Below are 21436 nucleotides of genomic sequence, written 5' to 3' on the forward strand. Positions count from 1 at the left end.
ATGTGCACTGGCTTTGAGGCATGTTGTGTGGCAATAATAGGCTCCAGTTCGAAATGTACAAATAAAATGCACATTTAGTTGGGGTTTCCGGATCCCTTTATTTGTAGGAAATGAACTTCAAAGCAATGCAGGGTTCCCACATTTGAACACTTCGCTTACATTCATGTCATGCTGCCACTTCTGCCATACTCCACTGCAGCTTGTCAGTCAAACAGCGGACGGCAGCACAGGGCCAGAGGCCAGATCACACCTCTCACAGGGGCATGGACCAAGTGGTGCACAATATCTAGGACCGGATTAGTCGTATTTCATCCGATTGATTGGTCCAAATGCTGTTGCAAAATTGCCCAATATTGGTGCAAGATTGTGCGGTCTCAAATCAGTTTATGTAACCCAAGCCCTCGACCACCAGATAATGCAAACAGCACCGGGCGTGGCAAACTAAGATGGTTTTTTGTTCAATTGCATTTCTGTGTTATGTTGCATCAATGGTGCTAAATTGTGATAGCCAAAGTTGCCCAAGGCGGCGGTGAATTGCAATTGGCGGCATCTTACAACTGACATGGATTTTCCCTTTTTTCTTTCATTCAATAAAAGGTGCGGTCAATATAAGAACACCTTACCTACATATGACAGGTGGAACATATCTGCACGGCACAATTTGCCAACATCCTTAATTATATTCCACAGTGCAAATTAGCACCACCGGAAAGAACTAGCACACACCTGCTATTTCACACATCAATATTCATTTGTTATCGTGCAGTGTATGTAATTCTGCATAGGAAAGTTGCCTCGAATCTCCTCCAATCCCCCAATCTTACTGGAAAGGACGATTCATTTTCCAAACAAAACATACATAACTTGCAATAAATGTCTATGCAAGAAGACCCACGAGGACACAAACTGTCTAACCGACAGCTTTAGAACATTAAAAGAAAAACACAAGATTATTTAATGTACATCTTGACTCTTGCTTCTCTGCTTTCTATGTTAACATGTTTTAAATACTTCATACAGTATGATATTTTATGTTGGCTGACTCCAACAATATCATTTACCTTTCTGTATATCTGCAGAATATTGAGGTAAATGTTTATCTTACTACGTCATTGATTATATATTATTCTTTCAGTATTTACCATACTACTGCTAGTTTATTACACTGCAAATTCTCATCAGGTACTACAAAATAGCCTATTTGCTCGGCAATTACAGGGCCTAAAACGTGTATTATCCAATTATGTTCATAAGTAAACCAGGGCATAATTTAGGATGTTCATTTTAAGTCTATGTATTTTGAATATAGCAGACTTGGAAATATTGGGAATTTTCTGCCCTTAGCACATCACTTAGATTTTAGACTCGGAGGCTGTACTGTTCTATCATTCAAGAAGCAATCTGCATATATAGACCTGCAGTTAATGATGGCGTCTTAGTTAGCAAAAAAAGCGAGTTCTCACAGGATCATGGAAGAGTTCGTAATCATTTAGCTTGCCACATGTATCTAAAACGGCAGATGCCGACTAACCAAACTGGGATGGAGCCATTGTAAGCTCGCAAACTAGGCTGAGCTCCTTCTTGGAGACCAAGCTGTCTCTCCTACATCCGGCAGCAGATGGGCTGGAGAGGTGAACACACCTCTGCATAGCCTGTGTGGCTGTTTTGTTTTTAAGAAACATCTTCTGAGCTGCAGATGTTTGGAGTAGCACCATCGCAAAACCGCCGGGTCTTCGTGGGAAATGGTATTTCTATGCTGCAACTGTAAGTTGCAGCTTAATGTCACGCAGGCATGGTCTGTGCTCTAACAATGTTTGACCATTATCATAGCATAGCTTTTTTGCCATCAGTAGAAATGATCACTTGCTGCCAGCTCTGGCTGATACCAAAATCCTTCTAAAATAAGTTTTCTTCATTAGCAACATCAAGCCACACGCCCATTGCTACACACCCCTCCAACTTTCTATTTCATTTCAGGAGCTTTGACAAGGTCTCTCATTATCATCATGGTCCATCAAATCAATTCTCTGCCTCCTCCAGATTCTCTAAACGTAAACATAGGCAGGCATCACAAAGAAACCACAATACATTTCCATGCAGCTGTATCATGTAAACACAAAAGAATCACGAGACCCTAGAGAGAAAATTAAAAAAGGCTCAAAGAAGATATTTGACGGCAGACGTTCAATTAACAGTCCAAGGCGTAGCTTAACATTTTTCTTCTAGAAAGTTTATTCCAGTCTCAATTCCACGTCTCACTTCAGAACTATGCAGCATTGTGGAGAGTGGGATTCCGTGGGCGAAGGTCATTGTGTGAGAAGCTTAAGATTTCCTCCATTGGGGGACCTTGATCTTCTGGAGAAATCTCTGCTTCAAACATACGCTGCAACAAGGCGTCCACAGTTCTGTATCCTGGAATGTAGAAATATGTTCTAATTTCTGCAATGAACATTGCGATCTTTAAAAATGCATATCTTTCCAAACATAAGTGATTTACATGTTCCACCAAACTGATCAAGTGTTCAGTCACCTGAAACCCTTGGACCTTAAGTAGTACATCCCAAGCAGCAGTCTGAACAGTAATAGAACCATGGCAAGACTTGTCACCACCTGGAGTCCAAGATGCCACCTTGGCCACTCTGAAAGCTGTCCAGCAGCTGTAGCACCTTCTAACAGGACTAAGAACATTCAACCATATCAGCTCTAACCTAATGAAGCTGCACTGGCTACCCATTCAAGCACGCATCATGCTCAAGACAGCAAGCATAACCTGCAAGAGTCACAGTCGCAACAAAAACACTATTGAATCTATCTGCGGACCTCACCATCTCTGGAGGCTATAGTTCCACCAGAAGCCACAACATCACCAGACTAGAAACCTTGATCTACAAGAGAGGAATGTAATAGGAAATAGGCCTTTTCCTGCTACGCATCCTACCGTCCCAGGAAATGATGCCCATTCCACCATCCACTTCAGAAAAGACCAGTAGATCCTCTTCTTCGAAGAACATCTTACCAATCGCTGATCGTGCCACTCCTCTCTTCTGCTCCTCTCCACCCTCAGGAGTTCTCCTCAACCCCTTTATCCCCCTACACATCCTGGAAACCTCAGCTACCCCCACATTTTACCCGTAACCCCCTGGTTCTGTCACCTATGTAAAGTGCTTTGTTTCCTCCCAGCTAGGCTTGCGCTTTATAAATCTCATACATACAAACTCTCACTTCCCATTTCCCTTAATATTACACATATGAACCCTAAGCTTGCCAGTATTTTACAAATGGTGTTCCATTTATTAATGTGCAAGTCATCACCAGATTTCTACGGTTTCATGAAGTGGAGGTGCTGCTCTCATTTCCAACTTGTTTCCATTCTGATGTGGCCACCTAGAGAGATGATTGATCAGAACCCTTTAGAGAACTAATAATATACATTAAACCTCTAAGGTGATGGCTATTCAGCACCACATTAAACGAGGACCTTGTTGGTAACCAGCAACAGAATCAGAGTTGCATTTTATATCCTTGCACCGGATGGCTAGAACTGTATGCGCAGGTCAAGGCAAAAGGAAAAGTCCTAGATATGCAGATGCTTCACCTTAGGACAGAACCTTAGATAACAGAACTGAGAATTAGCCATGTTTGAAGATGGCTACAGAGTAACCTGGAAAATTAAGGGCATATTAAGTTGCTCTCGTAGGGGCGTCAGTGCGGCAAGAAGCTGGCAAGCTCAGCTTCTCCACAGAAATTATTCATGGTTGATGATAACAAAATCTGGGGCCAAACTTGCCTTTTAACAGCTGTTTTTAGAGATCGACAGACAGTTGGAAGGCTAGTTAGACACTTAAGGAGGAGAGTAGCAAATTCTTTATCCATATAATGTCAAGAGTACAGATGACTATGTGAAATAAAATCCTGAAGTTCACTGTGCTAATAGCCAGAAATTCATTTACAAATAGGCTGGCTAGGCCATGGCGTAGGATGGCAAAATGCCACTGGAGCAGCATTTTTATAACAGTCGATTTCAAATGTGCTTGTCACTTTTTAAATGAATGTCCATTTTGTTTCTCAGAGACTCTCTTACAACAGTTATACAACACAAACTTGCTATGACTTTCGGCCATGCCCACTGTATATTATATACACTAACCAGCCACTAGCCATGGTCTTCAACACAATACTAATCAGTGGCCACAGCCTTTGGCTGTGCCAACTGTATATTCTAACATGTTAATGGGCACTAGCTATGGCCTTTAGCCATGGCCACTGACTACAGCTTTCAGCGTTTCCCACTGTATATTTTAAAAGAATGATGGGCTACTAGGCATGGCTTTTAACCGTGCACACTGCACACTGGTATTGTTTAACACTAACCGACCACAAAGTATGGCCTCTGGTGCTGGCCTGTGACCACAGCCTTTGTCATGGCCAAGTACACGGCCTAGATTGTTATTTATTGTTATTTAGGTAATCAAAGTTTTTATGAGCTAACTTATAAATGATGTTATGTCTAATTCCATTATTGATGTAATCAGATTTATATATATATATATATATATAATCAACTTTACAATTTTTAGAATCATTTATCATACAATTAAAAGTAGAAAAAAGTAAAAAGGAAGGACAAACCATAAAATTCATAAAATAGAAAATGCACAGAATATTACACTTAATATCAACTTTTCTGTAAAAATCAAAATTATATAGCATTATAATTCATTCCATTTTTCCGTGTGAATATTCAACTCTGCTATATTTAAAAAAAAACAAATAGCACAATTTCTCAAAGACAGAGATAGACCGCACATAATCATGAGCCACAAAGTTTCAGCAGTTATGTCGTTCTGTTCTTTCAATGCAGGTCTCAGATATAATAATCTAGCATCACACAAGGCTTGGCATTCTACCAATAAATGTCTCAAGGTTTAAACTTGTGTTTCACTATTGCACAATCGACAGAATGACTCTTGTGGCAAAATGATCTTGCGTTTAAAAAGCACCTCTTGTGTTGGCCATAGATTTAATCTTATTCTTAAGAAGTCTGACCTGTGATTTGGTGATGGTCACTTGATCATATAAGATTCTGGTAAACTGTATTTCTTATGCATAAACACATTACCGTCAAAGTCCTGATATAAAAGGCATTTTGCTCTGCTTCTTGACCAGTCCCATTAAAATAACTTTTTTTAACACGTGTTGGATTTTGTATAAGCACTTCAATAGACACATCCGAATAGGCTAGAGCATTGATTACTTCCTGATGCCAATTTTTAGCAAAATCATCTCTGGACTGCAGAATATAACAGGCCAACGACCGTATGAGCATGTCTGATTCATAGGCTAAGAGGCACTTTCTACACAAGTTTATTATTTGCCACAAATATCGAGCATATAATGTTAGTCCCAGTTCAATACGATCAACGCAATTGGTGTACAGCCTGGGAGGCCAAGAATACGTCTCCAAAATTTAGCTTCAAATTTCCCCCAAGCAGTTTCAGTTATATACAATGTAATTCGTGTTGTCACCAGTGATGACATTACAAATAACATCACTGCTGCCGTCAGTGTTCTCATGCAACATGTAATTAGTGATGCCATCAGTGATGTGATCTATTATGTCATCATTGTGGTAATAGGCTGCACAACAGGCAGTGCAAAGTTAAGGTGGCTTTAGCTGAATTTAAGGGGTTTTGTTGCGTTAAGTGCTCACCTTAACGTCCCTGCAACTAGCGTTTTTTCCTTGAATTTCAAAGGTTGTTAATCCATAGGTTTTTAGAATGCTTCCAGACCACTAGCATGGTCTTCGGCCATGGTCATTGGGCAACCACTGTCCATTTTAAAACGCTACCAGACCACTAGCCATGGCCTTCGGCCTGCTGGCTTTGAGAACTCACAATGTTTTTAGGCAATGCGCAGTGAGATTAAATTATTTGCCATGGACCGCACACTTAAGCAATGTGCTAAAAGCCCCTTGTTTTATGGCCGGGCTCTGGGTGACTGTTGCGATACATCGCACAACCTCAACTAACCACATTTAAGCAGCACGGAAATGGAAAAAAAATGACCAGCTGCAAGAATAACATATGCCCAGGTACTTTCTGCACCCATAACAAAAATCAAAAGCTGCCACCGATGAATATACGCACAGTAGTGCTTAGTTTCAAAGTGAGGAAGGGGCCGGTCCCTTCAGGCCATGCTGCTCTAAGTGGTCTTGTAACTTTGCCTCACTTATTAGGCGCCATAGCCTGAGGGGGCTTTCCTTTTCCTTACTTTGAAGCTAAGCAGGGTCGGTCCTGGTTACTGTATCGATGGGAGACCCGGGTCACCAGTGATTTTTTTTTCACCCCCGATGTCACTGTAGCTGTAAAAATATCTATTTATTCAATTATGTATAAAAGATTGCAGGCTTTGAGAACTCAATGTTTTTAGTCAATGCGCAGTGAGATAAAATTATTTGCAGAGGATCACATACTTTGGTTAAGCAGCATGCTAGAAGCCCATTGCTTTATGGCTGGGCTCTTCGTGATACATCGCACAACCCCAACTAACCACATTTAAGCGGCACGGAAAAGAGCAAAACATGATCAGCTGCAAGAACAACATATGCCAAGGTACTTTTGCCCCCTTAGCGAAAATCAAAAGAAAAACATTTAGTTCAATTGACCTTCTGCTTAGAAGAAAGTGCACAAGACAAAATAGCATTGGACTTTTAAAAAAAAAGTAATGAACACCAGAAAAATAACCTGAGAGAGAGGAGAGGAGAGGACATCTTCCAACAAATATGCTGGCTAAGTATAAAAAGTGCTCACCTTTTAAACTCAGCAATCTGGAGTGAAATACTCCATGGAAAACAAAATCCCAATACGAAACAAGTTCTTGTGGTCTTGTGGGTAAGCGTCTGCACTGGGAACAGGACAACCTGAGTAAAATCCTGGTAGCCAAATACTTGAGCAAGCTTGCCAACCTCAAAAAACCCAAGGGGTTGCGTCCACCCTCTGAAAAAAAAGTTACGCTGTCGACCTACATGTGTCTTTTACTGGTGCCCTGAAAAGCAGCCACAATCAGGGGAAAATAACTGTGCCAGTGTTTAGGATTCCAGACTATCTTGCCACATACTCATGACTTACTTGCCCTCATCAGTTCCCCTCCTCACCACCACGTCTGGCTTTCAGCAATACTCTGGTTTATAAAGGTAACTTGAAAGTACACATACCATAGTGTCACTCAAATATATAAATCCTTATAGAAATATGTTTGGCAAAAAGTGTACAATTGTGGCATTATTCCCCCCCATCTTGACTATGAGGCTACAACTACCAGAATGCAACTCAGCAAAAGGCAAAAAAATGGCTTCAAGGTATGACAGCAGCACGGTTTAAAAACAATAATAATGCAGATGCCGTGTGTTATGAGATATTTAAAACTAAGGAAACACCCAGCATTCGGGACTGTGCACTGTCACCCATCCATGCAGTAACTAGGACCGACCGAGCTTAGAGAAACATGGCATATGGGGGCTGAATTATTCCTTTTTTTTTTAAAACTAAGTGGTCTTATAAGTTGGACTCATTTATTAGGCAACATGGCCTTAGGGAGGTGATCCCTTCCTCTCTTTAAAGCTAAGCAGGGTTCGTCTCAGTTACTGCCAGGTTGGGAAACCCACTGTTGCTGTAAAAATATCTGTTTTTTTTTTTAGTATTCACTGGGAGACTACAAATACCAGAAGGCAATTCAGGCAAAAAATGGTCTCTAAGAGCAAAACTTTCAAGGGCTGACAGTAGCACGGTTTTTAAAAAAAATGTGGATGCCCATTCGATCGGCCATCCGTGCAGTAACCGGGACTGACACTGCTTACCTTCAAAGCAAGGAAAGGGTCAGCCCGTTTGTCTAAGTGGTCTTGTAACGTTGGCTCATTTATTGGGCCCCTTCCTCGCTTTGAAGCTAAGCAGGGTCTGTCCTGGTTACTGAATGGATGGGAGACCTTGATGGCAATTGTGGCACTGGCCAGGGCCAGTTATTTATCACCCCAATGTCACTATAGCTGTACAAATATCTTTCAACAAAAAAAAAACTCTAACCTTGTGTACTGAACTACACAAAGCCTTGGCTATCCATAGTCCTTTATAACCTCGAATATCGACAAAATGGTTTAAAAAAAATGCGTTCCTGCCCCCTACAGCCCTCACCAAGTGCCAACTCCCCCCCACTTCCCAGATGGTCTCTTCACCTCCCCTGATCTCTCCCTTTCCCCCAGAACGCATGCTGTTTCTGTGACGCAGTTTGCTTTGAGATGTCGGCTATTTGAGGTTATAGCCGAGGCTACAGAAAGCTTTGTATTGCAAACTCAGTCCCTAGATCCCCCTCTGACTCCCAAATTTCACTTGGTGACTCTAGCCTCTCACCACCTCTAGTCTGATGGCATGTGCATGTTTTTATTTAACTGCAAATAGCGTTTTTCCTGTGTTTAATTTTCCCATATCCTCAACTATGGTCGCAGATATCTCTTGCATCTAGAGAAAAACAAGATGGCGATCATTTCATTTCTAAAAAACCTCGGTTTCTGATGAATCCTAGAGTAGCTATGTATTTTTGAGAAGGCGGCATCCCCTTCTCCGTCAAATATTAATACTACTACTGCACGGAATAACTCCAAACCATGTGTGGACTACGGTCAATGCTTCATGGCCAAGTTGTTTCATACATGGTCCAAATCCATCCAGCGGTTATGACTGTGTGCTTTGGCACACATTGACCTATCTATCTATCTATCTATCTATCTATCTATCTATCTATCTATCTATCTATCTATCTATGCTCTTGTATTGGGCCACTAACCCTGAGGCCTCAGGGCGCACACAGGAGAGAAAGAAACACAACGAAGAACATAGAGTATAACAAAGGACAACAAGGATGGTAGGAACAAGACAGACTCTACCAAAATCAGGAGCCATGGGATATTATGAAGCAGATACAATAAGAGTAGTGTCAATTACAAAAGGGTAAGGGGGCCTTACCCATGGCCTAGATCAAACAAGAAGGTTTTCAGTAGTTTCTTGAAGACAATTACTGAACTGATATTGGCCAGATGTTTTGGCATGGAGTTCAACAGGGTGGGTGCCCAGGAATTGAAACTGGCTCCTCCAAACCTCTTCATCGTAAACATGGGTTGGAACAAAGAAATGTTGCCGCTGGATCGTAATAAACGACCATCAGGTTTCTTTTTTAACCTGGTCTTGAGGTATGATGGTGCCTTGCCATGCAAGCATTTGTACACGATTGACAGCCCCTTGTGGTGCAGTCGTTGTTGGACGGGCAGCCAATGCAGGCTGCGTCTTGCTTCAGAAACATGCATATTGCGCCCAAGTCCAAGCACAGCTCGCACTGCAGTGTTCTGGATCACCTGCAATGTTCTAATATTTATCTGAGATGTACCAATCAAAAGACTGTTACAGTAGTCCAGCTTGCAGTTCACAATTGCAGCCGCTATCAATGCAAGATTTTCTCTGCTTTGTCTAATGAAAAATGAATGGGAACTAGGCAGCTCTTTTGGGGGGGGGGGGTGAGAAATGGTGTCTTCTTAATAACTTGTTTACTTTTTAACGTATCTTTACGAAACGCTGCAGTCTGGGGGCCCCGCGAGTCCTTAATCATTTATGAAATTTCGGTCTAATCCGTTACTCGAATTAAAAGTTATTAACAATAGATTTTTGAGGGGTTCCCATGGGAGTCTGACTCAGCCCTATAAAATATATATATATATATGTATATATATATAAATATATGGGCTACATTACTCACCGTAATCGTATTTCTGATGCTTGTATCTGCTTAGATTCACATGCTGTGCATAGGCCGACATCTAGTGGAAGCTGTGGAGTATTACAGTTTGTTTTTCGAAACTCGAAAATGGGCGTCGACACAGGGCGTGCCAGTAATACTATCCCTAGTGTGACGTCCCCTGTACCCATGATCCCTCACGCGCCTAGGACCCTCAGATTGTATTTTGTCTGACATGAGGTTGCATGAGGAGTAGCGTGAGTACAGATGATCCAAGCAGATAGAAGATAGTTAAGATAAGACTACAAGCATCCATGCGCCTTCTCTCAGAGGGGAGGAAGGGTGGGTCGCATGTGAATCTAAGCAGATACAAGCATCAGAAATACGATTGCGGTGAGTAATGTATCCCTTCTGAGGCTTGTGGAATCTGCTTAGATCACATGCTGTGCATAGATTAGCGAGCAGTGTTAGAAGGAGGTGGGATTTGAGAAGGGTCATGAGCAAATGAATGTCTTAGAACCGCTTGTCCCACTTGAGTATCTGTCTTGGAATGGGTGTCAATGCAGTAGTGCTGAGTAAAAGTGTGAATAGAGCTCGAAGTAGCTGCTTTGCAAATGGTGTCAAGGGGAACATTTGCAATGAAAGCCAGAGTGGCCCCAATGCCTCTTGTCGAGTGGGCTCTGGGCGTAAAAGGCAAAGTTTTGTCAGAAAGAGAGTAACACAACTGGATACAGTTGACAATCCACCTGGAGATGGCACCCTTAGAGACGCGATCTCCCTCCTTGCCTGTGGCTACGAAGACAAACAGTTGATCTGTTTTCCTAAGCGGTCTGGTCTTGTTTACGTAGTAAAGGACCGCCCTATGCACATCTAGGGTGTGTAGTTTAACCTCAGCCGAGCTTTGTGGGTTTTGGAAGAAAGCCGGAAGCTCGATGGACTGGTTTACATGGAATTTGGAAATAAACTTAGGTGAGAACCTAGGGTGTGTCCGTAAAACCAGCTTATCCTTATGAATAGTAAAGAATGGATCCTGCACTGACAGAGCCTGAATTTCACTGACCCTTCTTATGGATGTAATGGCTACTAAGAAGGCAGTCTTATAGGTCAGGTGTTTGAGACTCGTTTTATGCATGGGCTCGAATGGGGGGCCCATGAGTTTAGATAGCACCACGTTCAGGTCCCATCCTGGTGGTGGGTTACAAATAGGAGGGTGAAGTCTCTTTACTCCTTCCATGAAGGCCTTAACTACTGGTACTTTCCACCACGACACCTTGTTATGAGAAGTGGTGTATGCTGACAGGTCTGCCAGGTGTACCTTCAGTGAGTTAAAAACCAGTCCCGCATCCAGCAGGTGGAGCATGTAAGTAACAATAGTGAAAGGAGTGCAATCAACTTGGTTGATTTGCTTACTCTGGCACCAGATTATGAATCTCTTCCATTTGTCAAAGTAGCAGTGCCTCGTGTTGGGCTTCCTAGCCTCTTTTAGGATGTCCATACACCTCTGTGGTAATTTGAGATGTCCAAACTCTATGACCTCAGGAGCCATGCTGCCAGGTTCATTGAGTTGGGTTGAGGGTGCACTGTTTGACCTTGGTGCTGGGACAATAGGTTGTACCAGCTCGGAAGTCTGATGGGTTCGCACACCGCCAGTCTGCGTAGGTGTGGGAACCATGGTTGTCTCGCCCACATGGGAACAACCAGGAAGAGCGTCATCGATTCTCTGTTCATCTTGTTGACCACCTTCCTGATTAGAGGAGTTGGTGGAAAAGCGTACGCAAACATCCCTGACCAGTTCATCCACAGGGCGTTCCCCTGAGAGTCTGGTTGGGGGAACCTGGATGCGAATCCTGGGCATTGTCTGTTTTCGCTTGTGGCGAATAGGTCTATAGTGGGGAAACCCCAGTGAGACAAGATGTCTTCTACGACTTCTCTGAGTAGACACCACTCGTGTTCCTCTGGGAGGGGGTCTCTGCTCAGAGCATCCGCTAGGGAATTGAGATCCCCTGGAACATGTTGTGATGACAGGAAGATGTTGCGTCTGAGTGCCCATATCCAGATTTTCTGGGCAAGCTTGGACGGATTTGGCGAGCGAGTCCCTCCTTGTTGTTCAGGTAGAACATGGCTGTAGTGCTGTCCGTCCGGATTTGCACTGACAGGTTTAAAAGGTAGGGTTCGAAAGCTTGAAGCGCTCTGAATACTGCCAGAAGCTCTTGAAGGTTGATGTGATTCTTGGCCACTGCGTGAGACCAGAGACCCTGAGCTGTGTGGTGGAGATGGTGAGCTCCCCACCCCGTCAGGCATGCATCGGTTGTGACTACCGCCTGTATCTCGGGATCGTAAAAGGGTTTCCCCTTGGACAGATTCTTTCTTGTCCACCAGTGAAGGCTTTGTACCAGTGTTGGCGAAACGACCACTAGATCGTCCCACTGACCACTTGCCTGAGACCACTATTTTGCCAACCATTCCTGCATGGGACGCATGCGCAGGCGCGCGTGGGGGACCAGGTAAATACATGAAGCCATCATGCCCAGCAAACGCATTGCTTTGCGTAGCGTTATCTGGCGACCGGACTGGTATTGCGGAATTTGCAGCAGTATATTCCGAATTCTTTCCTCTGAAGGAAAGGTCAATCCCTCTTGAGTGTCTAGGATAGCTCCAAAGAATTGTTTGGATGTGCTTGGCACTAGACTTGACTTTTTCTCATTTATTAAGAAGCCCAATTCGAAGAGGAGGTCGATAGTCCTTTGAATGTTTGTTCTGCAAATTACTGGGGTTTCCCCCGTGATGAGCCAGTCGTCCAGGTAAGGGTACACCGGGATTGCCTCCCTGCGTAGGTGTGCTGCTGCCACCGCCAGTACCTTGGTGAATACCCTTGGGGCCGAAGCTATCCCGAAGGGCAGTACCTTGAACTGGTAGTGCCGACTGTCCACCTTGAAGCGCAAGTATTTTCTGTGCGCTGGGAACATGGAAATATGAAAATAGGCATCTTTCATGTCCAATGTTGCCATGTAATCCCCCCTTTTTTAGGAGGGGGATTACCTCTTGGAGAGTTGTCATGCGAAACTTTTGGGGCTTGACATACTTGTTGGCAGGCTGTAAGTCCAATACTGGGCGCATTGTCAAATCTTTTTTTGGCACAAGGAAGTAAGTTGAATAAATACCCTTGTTTACCTGGTGTCCCGGGACGAGTTCGATCTCTTCTAGGAGGATCACCTGGTGTTCCGAAGAATGTATTTTTTGTCGTGGAGGATGGTCTCGGGGACGCTCTAGTAGTTCTATACAGTACCCCTCGGATACTGTTGACAGCACCCATCTGTCTGATATGATCCCTTCCCAAGCTTGGGTGAAGTTGGAAATGCGTCCCCCTACTGGGGTTGCGTGAGAAGGGACCCTGAACGGAGCGTCACTGTTTCGGTGGAGGCGTGCCGCCTCCTTTATTGGGGCTGCCTCTACCTCTACCACGTCCTCTCTTATTCCCCCTGCCGTAACCCTGGGTAGACTGCTGATTCTTATTGTTCCACTGTGTACCCTGGCCCTGGGAATAGTTAGAACCTCTTTGGGAATTTTGGCCGCGTGGGTGACGAAAATTGCCATTCCCTCTCTGATTAGGGGGTTTAGTGGTTAGCTGGCCTAGGGATTTGAGTGTTTCATACTCATCCTTAGCATTCTTTAGTGCGTCCTCGACCGCCTTACCAAACAACAGATCCGGTTCCACCGGTTTGTCCAATAGTGACGCCTGTGTTTCAGCCTTGAAACCAGACTGGCGTAGCCAAGCGTGTCTCTTAATAACAGTTCCTTCTGCTATTAATCTGCCTGCGTTATCCGCGGCATCAAAGGTTGCCTTTAAAATGCAACTGGACACAGCTCTCCCCTCTGCTGAAACTCGTGCCAATTGGCTCTTTAAGGGTTCTGGTGCGGAGTCTATGAGTGCCGCGACCTCTTCCCACTGATGGCAGTTGTAGCTGGCCAACATGGTGGTGGACTTGGCAATCCTTGCCTAGTAGGCGGAAGTGGAGGCCACTTTCCTGCCTAACCCGTACAGTCTTTTGCTCTCCTTGTCGGGAGGAGCCTCGGACGATAAGGGTGTTCCAGCCCTCTTACGGGTGTTAGTAACAACCAGAGAGTCCGGCTTTAGATGCCCTCTTATATATAGTGGGTCTGATTGGGCCGCCTTGAAAAGTTTTTCAATCCTAGGGTTCACTGCTCTGGTGAGGTTAGGATTGAGGAGTGACGGCTATATTCTTCTTTGAAAAGATTTTAGGATAGGGATGGCCTGAGCAACAGGCCTCCTCTCCCCCACTAACTCTTCTGCGAAGTCTCTTTCCTCCTGGGCACCCTGGGTGTCGATGTGGAAATGTTCGGCTGCTCGAGACAGCACTTCATTCAGGAGTGGCTGGTTGTCGACAGGGGAGTCGGTAATAGGGGCTTCTCTTTCTACTGGGAAGTCTACCCTGTAGGGATCTTCCTCCTCCTCATCTTGATCCTCATCATCCCCATAGTAGCCTGTCCCAGTTTGTTCCTCCACCATGCCCAAATCTGGATCCTCAACAAAGGATGTCTCTCCCTGGTAATGAGAGTAGGGCTGGACGTAGAAGGGGTCTGAAGACCCTGTTGGTGTCTCAAAGTGGGGCCTTGCCCTTGGAGGTATAGGATCCTTAGAGCCAGAGGGTGCTGACCCGTCGGGAGTATAAGCAAGAAAGTGCTCTGGGTTTTTTGCATAAAAATCTGCCAAAGATGACATTCTTGACATTACCCTATCTATGTCAACACTGGTCCATTCTCTGGAACTGGGAATGACCCTTTGTGGGAGTTTTTCAAATTTATCCTGACTAGACTTGGTAGCCTGTGCAGGGCTTTTGGTGTTATTAGAAGACGTGGACTTGTCTTTCTGTTTTTGAGGAGTGGAGTGTTGTACGGGCTTGGAAGTGGGTAGAGACTGCTTCCTTTGCTGTTTCCCTCCCTCCCCGTGACTGGAGGAGTGTTTCCCGTGTGTTTTAGGGCTCTCTGAGCTTCTCGACGCCTAGCGTCGAGGTTCGGGGGTCTTGACCCTATCCTTCGAGCGTGGAGGTAGGGGTTCAGGATCTGCGGGCGCCGACTCTTGGAGTGCGGCCTGAGGGTGGAAGTCAGCTTCGTCTCCCGACGATCGAGTTTCCCTGACCTTACGGAGCGAGGCACTCTTGGCAATAGTGGATGCTTGCTTGGCGTCGTGTGGCGATCTAGATCGAGAGCGCCCAGAGGACGCCGATTCGGACCGTTCTCTACGTGCCTCTTTCCAAGAACTCGACGTGCACGTCGAGTCTCGGTTGGACTTTGTGTGTTTTCTCAAAGTGCCATGGGAAGCGCTCGTGTCGCCGGGGGTGTTCCCCATAGCCGACCTGCCGGTCGACCTTCCGAGGTCGGGGACTTGCGCTCGGCTGTCTTTCGACGCCATAAAGCCCTCGCCGTCCGAAAGTACGGCGTCGCTGCCGTCGCTGAAGGCGCCCTCCACTGCCATGGCCTCTTGACGCCTGGCGTGGTGGGCCCAACGCTTGATTGAACGGTCCTTAAGTGTTTTAGGCTTAAACCTACTACAGGCTCTGCAATTTGCCTCGGGGTGGTCCCTCGGCAAGCAGAGGTTGCACGTGGCGTGCCTGTCGACCCAAGGGTATTTGCGATTGCACTTGGGGCAGAATTGGAAAGGGGTACCCTCCATACGCACCTTGTGGCAGCGGGCTGGTAAATGTAAGAATATATAAGTATGTCTATATATTACAAGAGTGTAGAGTATGACCACCCCCCACTCTCCCTACTTGCAGGGCCTTGGCCAGAGGCCCAGGCCGAGACGGAAGCCTCGAGGCCCAAAGTCGCTGCGCAGTCGACGGTCGAAATCCTCTCCGATCCGGCGTTGAGTGTAGAAATTCGGTATCTCGACGTTGGGGTGGAGAAGGGGTAAAATTATCAATATTTTGCAAAATTATGGCTTAGTGCCAAGAACTCTGCGAAATGCTTCCGACCAGTATGGCGGAAAAAAACAATCTGAGGGTCCTAGACGCGTGAGGGATCATGGGTACAGGGGACGTCACACTAGGGATAATATTACTGGCACGCCCTGTGTCGACGCCCATTTTCGAGTTTCGAAAAACAAACTGTAATACTCCGCAGCTTCCACTAGATGTCGGCCTATGCACAGCATGTGATCTAAGCAGATTCCACAAGCCTCAGAAATATATATATATTCATAGTCAATGAAAAAACTTTAGTTGATGATGAGTTAAGGTAAGAAACGTATCGCAACAAAACCCTTGAAATTCATCTCAATGGGGAACTCAGGACCGGCTTAACCTGGTGCGCTCCCTTTGATCTCCCCTATATTACGATATCCTCCATAATGCCATTTTCTATGGCATTATGAACCCTTCTCTTCTGATAAATACGTCCTCTTGGGCTTTGCAATGGAAGCGTGCTGAGTTAAGCTGGTTCTGAGTTCCTCAGTGCAATGAATTTCTGGGTTAAGCAGAGTGCAACAAGCCCCTTGTTTTATGGCCGGTCTCTTGGGGACTGTTGTGATACATTGCATGATCCCAACTAACCTCATTTAAAAAAGGGAAACCAATGACCGGCTGCAAGAATAACATATGCCCAGGTAATTTTTGCCCCAAGCTGCCACCTATGAATATGCCAGTGGCGTATCACAACATTTGGGGGGCCCCCTGCGAGCCATGCTGTTGCCGAGCCATGTTGCAGTTCGGCAACAATTCATGGGTCGTGCCACACTCTGGGCCGGCCTAGATTACCACGCTTGCACAATACGCACGAGAGTGCTGCTTCAAGGGTATGCTGCACACTGTACTAGGAGCAGCATATATATATCTTATACATGTGTATGTTTTAATGCATTATACAGCACACTTTCTGAGAAAAATTGGCTAAAAAGCCAGAGCGTTTGCAATTGTTTTGTTGGGTAACACCAGACCAAAAATTCAATACATGCAAGTCACCAACAGTGCAGAGGAACATTAATGCTTTCATGAATTGAATGCTTTGCTATTAAACATGCCATGCCACAATAAAAACATGTCCAACTGGCTGTACAATGTAGACCCGTCTAGACACGTAATAACATATACTTGTAAAGCATGCCAGGCCACATTTAGACATACCTGACTGGTTGCACCAAAATGGCAGTCGAAGCAATAACACTTATCATGGTTGTTTTATCACAGATGCCCAGAAAAATATACAATGCCACAGTAAGAAATGGCTAGACTGGCAGCAACCAAATGCCAGTCTAGAAAGGTAATTACACTTAGCAGAAATGCTTTATCAGAGATGCCCAGTTAAACAAAGTCAAGCCAGACTAAGAAATGACTAGACTGGCTGCATCAAAATGCCTCTCTAGCCACTAATACCACATATCATGTCTGCTTAGCTTGGAGATGTATTGCCATTACGATTTATTCCACAATCCCTGCCCCCCACGCATCCCCCCTCCCTCCAACCCCCAAAATTAGCACATCAGCCAAGAATTACCTCCATGTCCCTCTTCCTTGTCCCAGTGCAAACGTATGAGGCACCTTCTCTCGTAGGCAAGTACAAGGACGAGGAAGAGTGGGGCTAGAAGTAATTACAGGTAAATAAGCCAGGCATTACCTCCATGTCCCGCTACCTCATCCCAGTACTTGTGTATGAGGCAAAGGGCCTCATACACAAGTACTGGGATGAAGTAAGAATGGGGATATGAGTAATGAAGATTACCAATAAGTAATCGTGGCATTAAACACAAGCAGTGGCACAAGACCATTGATCTGACTGGGCTTCAGTCCTCTCCACCACCCCCTGAAATTTTGGGCTATGTTGACTCGACCTGGCTGACCTACAAAGCTGTTGCCGGACAGAACAGGACACAAATGTTAAACGGCACTTGTGTTTCGTTGTTAAGGCCCAGCAAATACTAACGTAAAGCATTTCACTGTTTGTTCTTAGGCAGTTGAAATCGTGATGTGGGTTTAGTATTTGCATGACAGGGGAGTAATTGGAATGGTAGAGAGGGGACAGGAGACCGCTCATTCTCACAGCAGTCCATAAGTGGGTGCTTTCAGACGTAAAGAAGAGAGTTAAGTGCTTGTAACATTGAAGCTGCACTAGAATAGTCTCATTAGAATTCTTAAAGAAGTTAGATACCCCCACACAAATAAGTTTGCCCCTCCCCACACTCGTGAAGTTAGCACCTCTCCCAACATTTGAAGGCTTAGCGGTCTCCCAAATTTAGGTTTTGTTGAGACCCTGAACACAAGCACACACACCATTCACCATACATATACACGCACACACACGCTCACCCAGCCACCCATACATCTAAGTGTGTACCCTTTCACCATACAGGGACACCCAGGCAGCCACCTGCACATTTAAGTGTGCACCCTTTCACCATACAGGCACACCCAGGCAGCTACCCTAACATTTAAGTGTGCACCTTTTCACCATACACTCAAACACGCACATCCAGCCACCTATACATTTGAGTGCGCACACTGTCACCATACACTCACAAAGGCATACCCAGGCCGCATCATGCACTCACTCATTAATGCACATTATATACAACACATACACACACATACACACACAAACACACCTACATGCACGCACACACATTTAAAGAAAATATATTTTCTTACCTTTAATCCGTTGGTCCAGGGAACAAGACATTCAGCTCTCTGCAGCAGCCAGGAATGCTTGTTCCCGTCACCCTCAGAGGATTGGGAGGCCACTGTGTCATGGGTGGATGGGGTCCCATTACTTCAAAAAGAAATGGTTTCTTTTTGAAGTCACTCTGACATCATAAAGAAATTATTTCCCTTAAAGGACCAAACCGGAACAGAAATAATTTTTTATGAAGGCAGAGTGACTTCAAACAGAAACTATGGCCCTCATTATGAGTGTGGCAGTCCGGAAACCAGGGTGCCGGTAAGTTTACCAGCACCCTTGTTTCCAGACTGCCACACTAAGAGTCTGCCTGCTGGGGCTGCTGCACCCAACAGATCTGACCCTGGCGGTTGCAGCGTCCCCAGTAGGCAGACTCATCACGGAAGCACCAGCACCATAAGGGACAGTGCCAGTGCTTCCATGAACCCATGGGGACTAACATTTTCCGGCAACTAGCTTCCCGGTCTGCTGGGACTTGTAATGTCCGGGCAGCACTGGGAAGCTTGGTGTCAAAACGGTGTTACGAGGTTGACCCCAACCCGCTGGTCACACCGGCGGGTTACCGCCGACCTCATAATGAGCCCCTATTTCTTTTTGAAGTCATTTTGAAGTCATAGGGCTCCCCGCCCCATTCCTTGGGGGCCACTAGCCTTTAGGCTTCCACGTCATGAGTTGAGGGAGCCCTCGGACTTCATAAAGAAATAGAATAATTTTTTAGTCACTCTACCTTCATAAAGAAATTATTTCTGTAAAGGCAGAGTGACTTCAAAAAGAAACTTCCGTTTTTTCAGTTTAAAAAAAAAAAAGAATTGTTAAAAAATATTCTTTTTGTCTGAGGGGCCCCTCCCAGGACTATTTGTCTTGGGCACTTTCTTCTAAGGGGAAGGTCAATTGAACTACATTTGTATATTTCACTTTAAGATATATGTTCACTTACTGTGCGTATATTCCACTGGCGTAACTGGGGCCCCCAGTTAAGGGCATACTGTCACCAAATGCTTCAAGGTTTCGTAGGTTTCTTTCCCACCACAGAATCTACAATCTAAATTGTTCCCTATATGGATAGTATGCTCTTTCCAATGCTTTATTCTCTCAGCAGTGTGAAACTGATTTTATCTAAAACGCATGTAGATTGTGATCTAAACTGTTTAAGAGAGATAACAGTCTCAGCCTCCATCACTACATGCAGTGCCTCTTATAAGGAATTAGCAGGAGGAACAAGAATTTTCCTGAAGGTGGATAGTTGTCTCCACAGAGACCGAGCCTTCAGGGAAGTGTGGCAAAGTTCCCGTCTAATGACGGAATTAGGTACTGCCATAGACAGACCCAATACATCCTTCCGAAACCTTCCTTGAATACGATTAAGCAGATTACCCAACTCATGTAAAACGATGTCAAGCCCATACAGGATTATCGGTTAGAATTTGGCAAGGTAGTAGCGCCGCAGAGGATATAAACTGAGAAGTCAGCTTAGTCGCCTTCTCATATAGGCTAGTTTTCAGGGATTCCAGGGACGTCCCATTAGAGAACTTGTAACCCAGATAGATCACCTCAAGAACCTGCTCCACTTTTTCCTTGCCCATAACCCAGGCACTGTTTTTGAGTATATGTCCCCTAGTAAACACCAAAATGTTGGATTTGGCATTGTAAAGTAAGTTGTTAGCCACAGCGTAATCATAGAGTAAATTCAATTTGCAACTCAATCCTCTAGGCGTCCTATCAAAAAGAATAAAATCATCGGCCTAGGCCATCCAGTACAGCTTGATGCTATTTAACTTTGCTGATGTGATTGAAGGGCCTTGCCAGATGTTAGCTATGTCACACACATACATATTAAAAAGAATAGCTGCCAGGGTACAACCCTGTTTTACCCCAACAAATGTTTTAATGGTTCTTGACAGGGCACCTTCCTTAATTAGACATATGCAAATGGACGTGTTGGTGTGAAGAAGGTTAAGGAGTTGAACCAACTTTCTTGGCACATTCATTTCCAAGAGTTTCTGCCATAACCTGGATCTGATGACTCCATCAAAAGCGACGGCCAGGTCAAGGGATGCAATGAATACATTCCCGACCTGAGTATGGTGAACTTGATGTCTGACATGGGCCAGGATCGTGGCATTAAGCGGAGTACCCAAATCAGACCTAAAACCAACCTGAAATTGACTTAGTTATTTGTTTTTTTTACTAATGTGCCAAGATCCCACAAGAGAAGGATTGCGAAAACTTTACTAATAGCGTCAATCAAGGCGATCGGCCTATACTTGTTAGGATTTGATGCATCCTCCATCTTCAAAATTGGTATGATAGCTTCGGTCCATGAGTCAGGAATGAGATGAGTTAGGAAAATCTGATCAAATAGAGTTTTTAATACAGCTACCCAGGTCTGAGGGCATTCTTTCAAAACAAAGGGAGGTATTCCATCAGGACCCGAGGCACAAGAGGGTTTAAGTTTATTAATCACCCACAAAATGTCGTCCGCATCCCACGGGCAAGTACCCTCCTCCACACGACCCAAGTCTTCCCCTCCACAGCCACTAAACTCATGGGGTAAGGAGTATTTCTGTTAGTAGAATTCGACCCAGGATAGTTCTGCTATTGGACAATTAAAATCTTTCTCTCTGGTACCAAAAGTCTTATTAATAATTGGCCAGATGTATTTTCACAGTCCTTACATAAGGACTCCAGGGTGAGTTGATGTTTAAGAAGACTAAGCTCTATCTAAAGGGATTTAACCAAATTTTTGTGAGCTTGGCAAAATTTGTTTTTCTTAGTCTGGTAAAAAGAGTCATCAAGCGATAGTTTCTGCAGGGCAACCAGTTGCCTCTGTTTGGCAATCTTAGACTTGAAAATTCTGTCATCTCCCACGTAGGTTTTAACAATAGTCGGGGGGCCTTCCCATCCAACTTTGTTAATACAGGCCAAGATTATATTGGGCTGAGAGCTATTATAACCCTCAGCCCAACCCTGGTTA

General features: G+C 44.8%; 1 protein-coding gene across 1 annotated transcript in view; it reads right to left on the bottom strand.

The window, feature by feature from the left end:
• Positions 1-2208: 2208 nt before the first annotated feature.
• LOC138453728 (two pore calcium channel protein 1-like) overlaps positions 2209-21436 on the bottom strand; it is a 1160417-nt gene continuing 1141189 nt past the window's right edge. Inside the window, exon 19 of the mRNA XM_069606850.1 lies at positions 2209-2412. Coding sequence (XP_069462951.1) covers positions 2267-2412 — 146 coding nt within the window. The 3' untranslated portion in view covers positions 2209-2266. The remainder of the gene's footprint in view (positions 2413-21436) is intronic.

Source organism: Ambystoma mexicanum, chromosome 4p (genome assembly GCF_040938575.1).
Source record: "Ambystoma mexicanum isolate Mex_15411 chromosome 4p, UKY_AmexF1_1, whole genome shotgun sequence".
In the NCBI taxonomy this organism is placed as follows: domain Eukaryota; kingdom Metazoa; phylum Chordata; class Amphibia; order Caudata; family Ambystomatidae; genus Ambystoma; species Ambystoma mexicanum.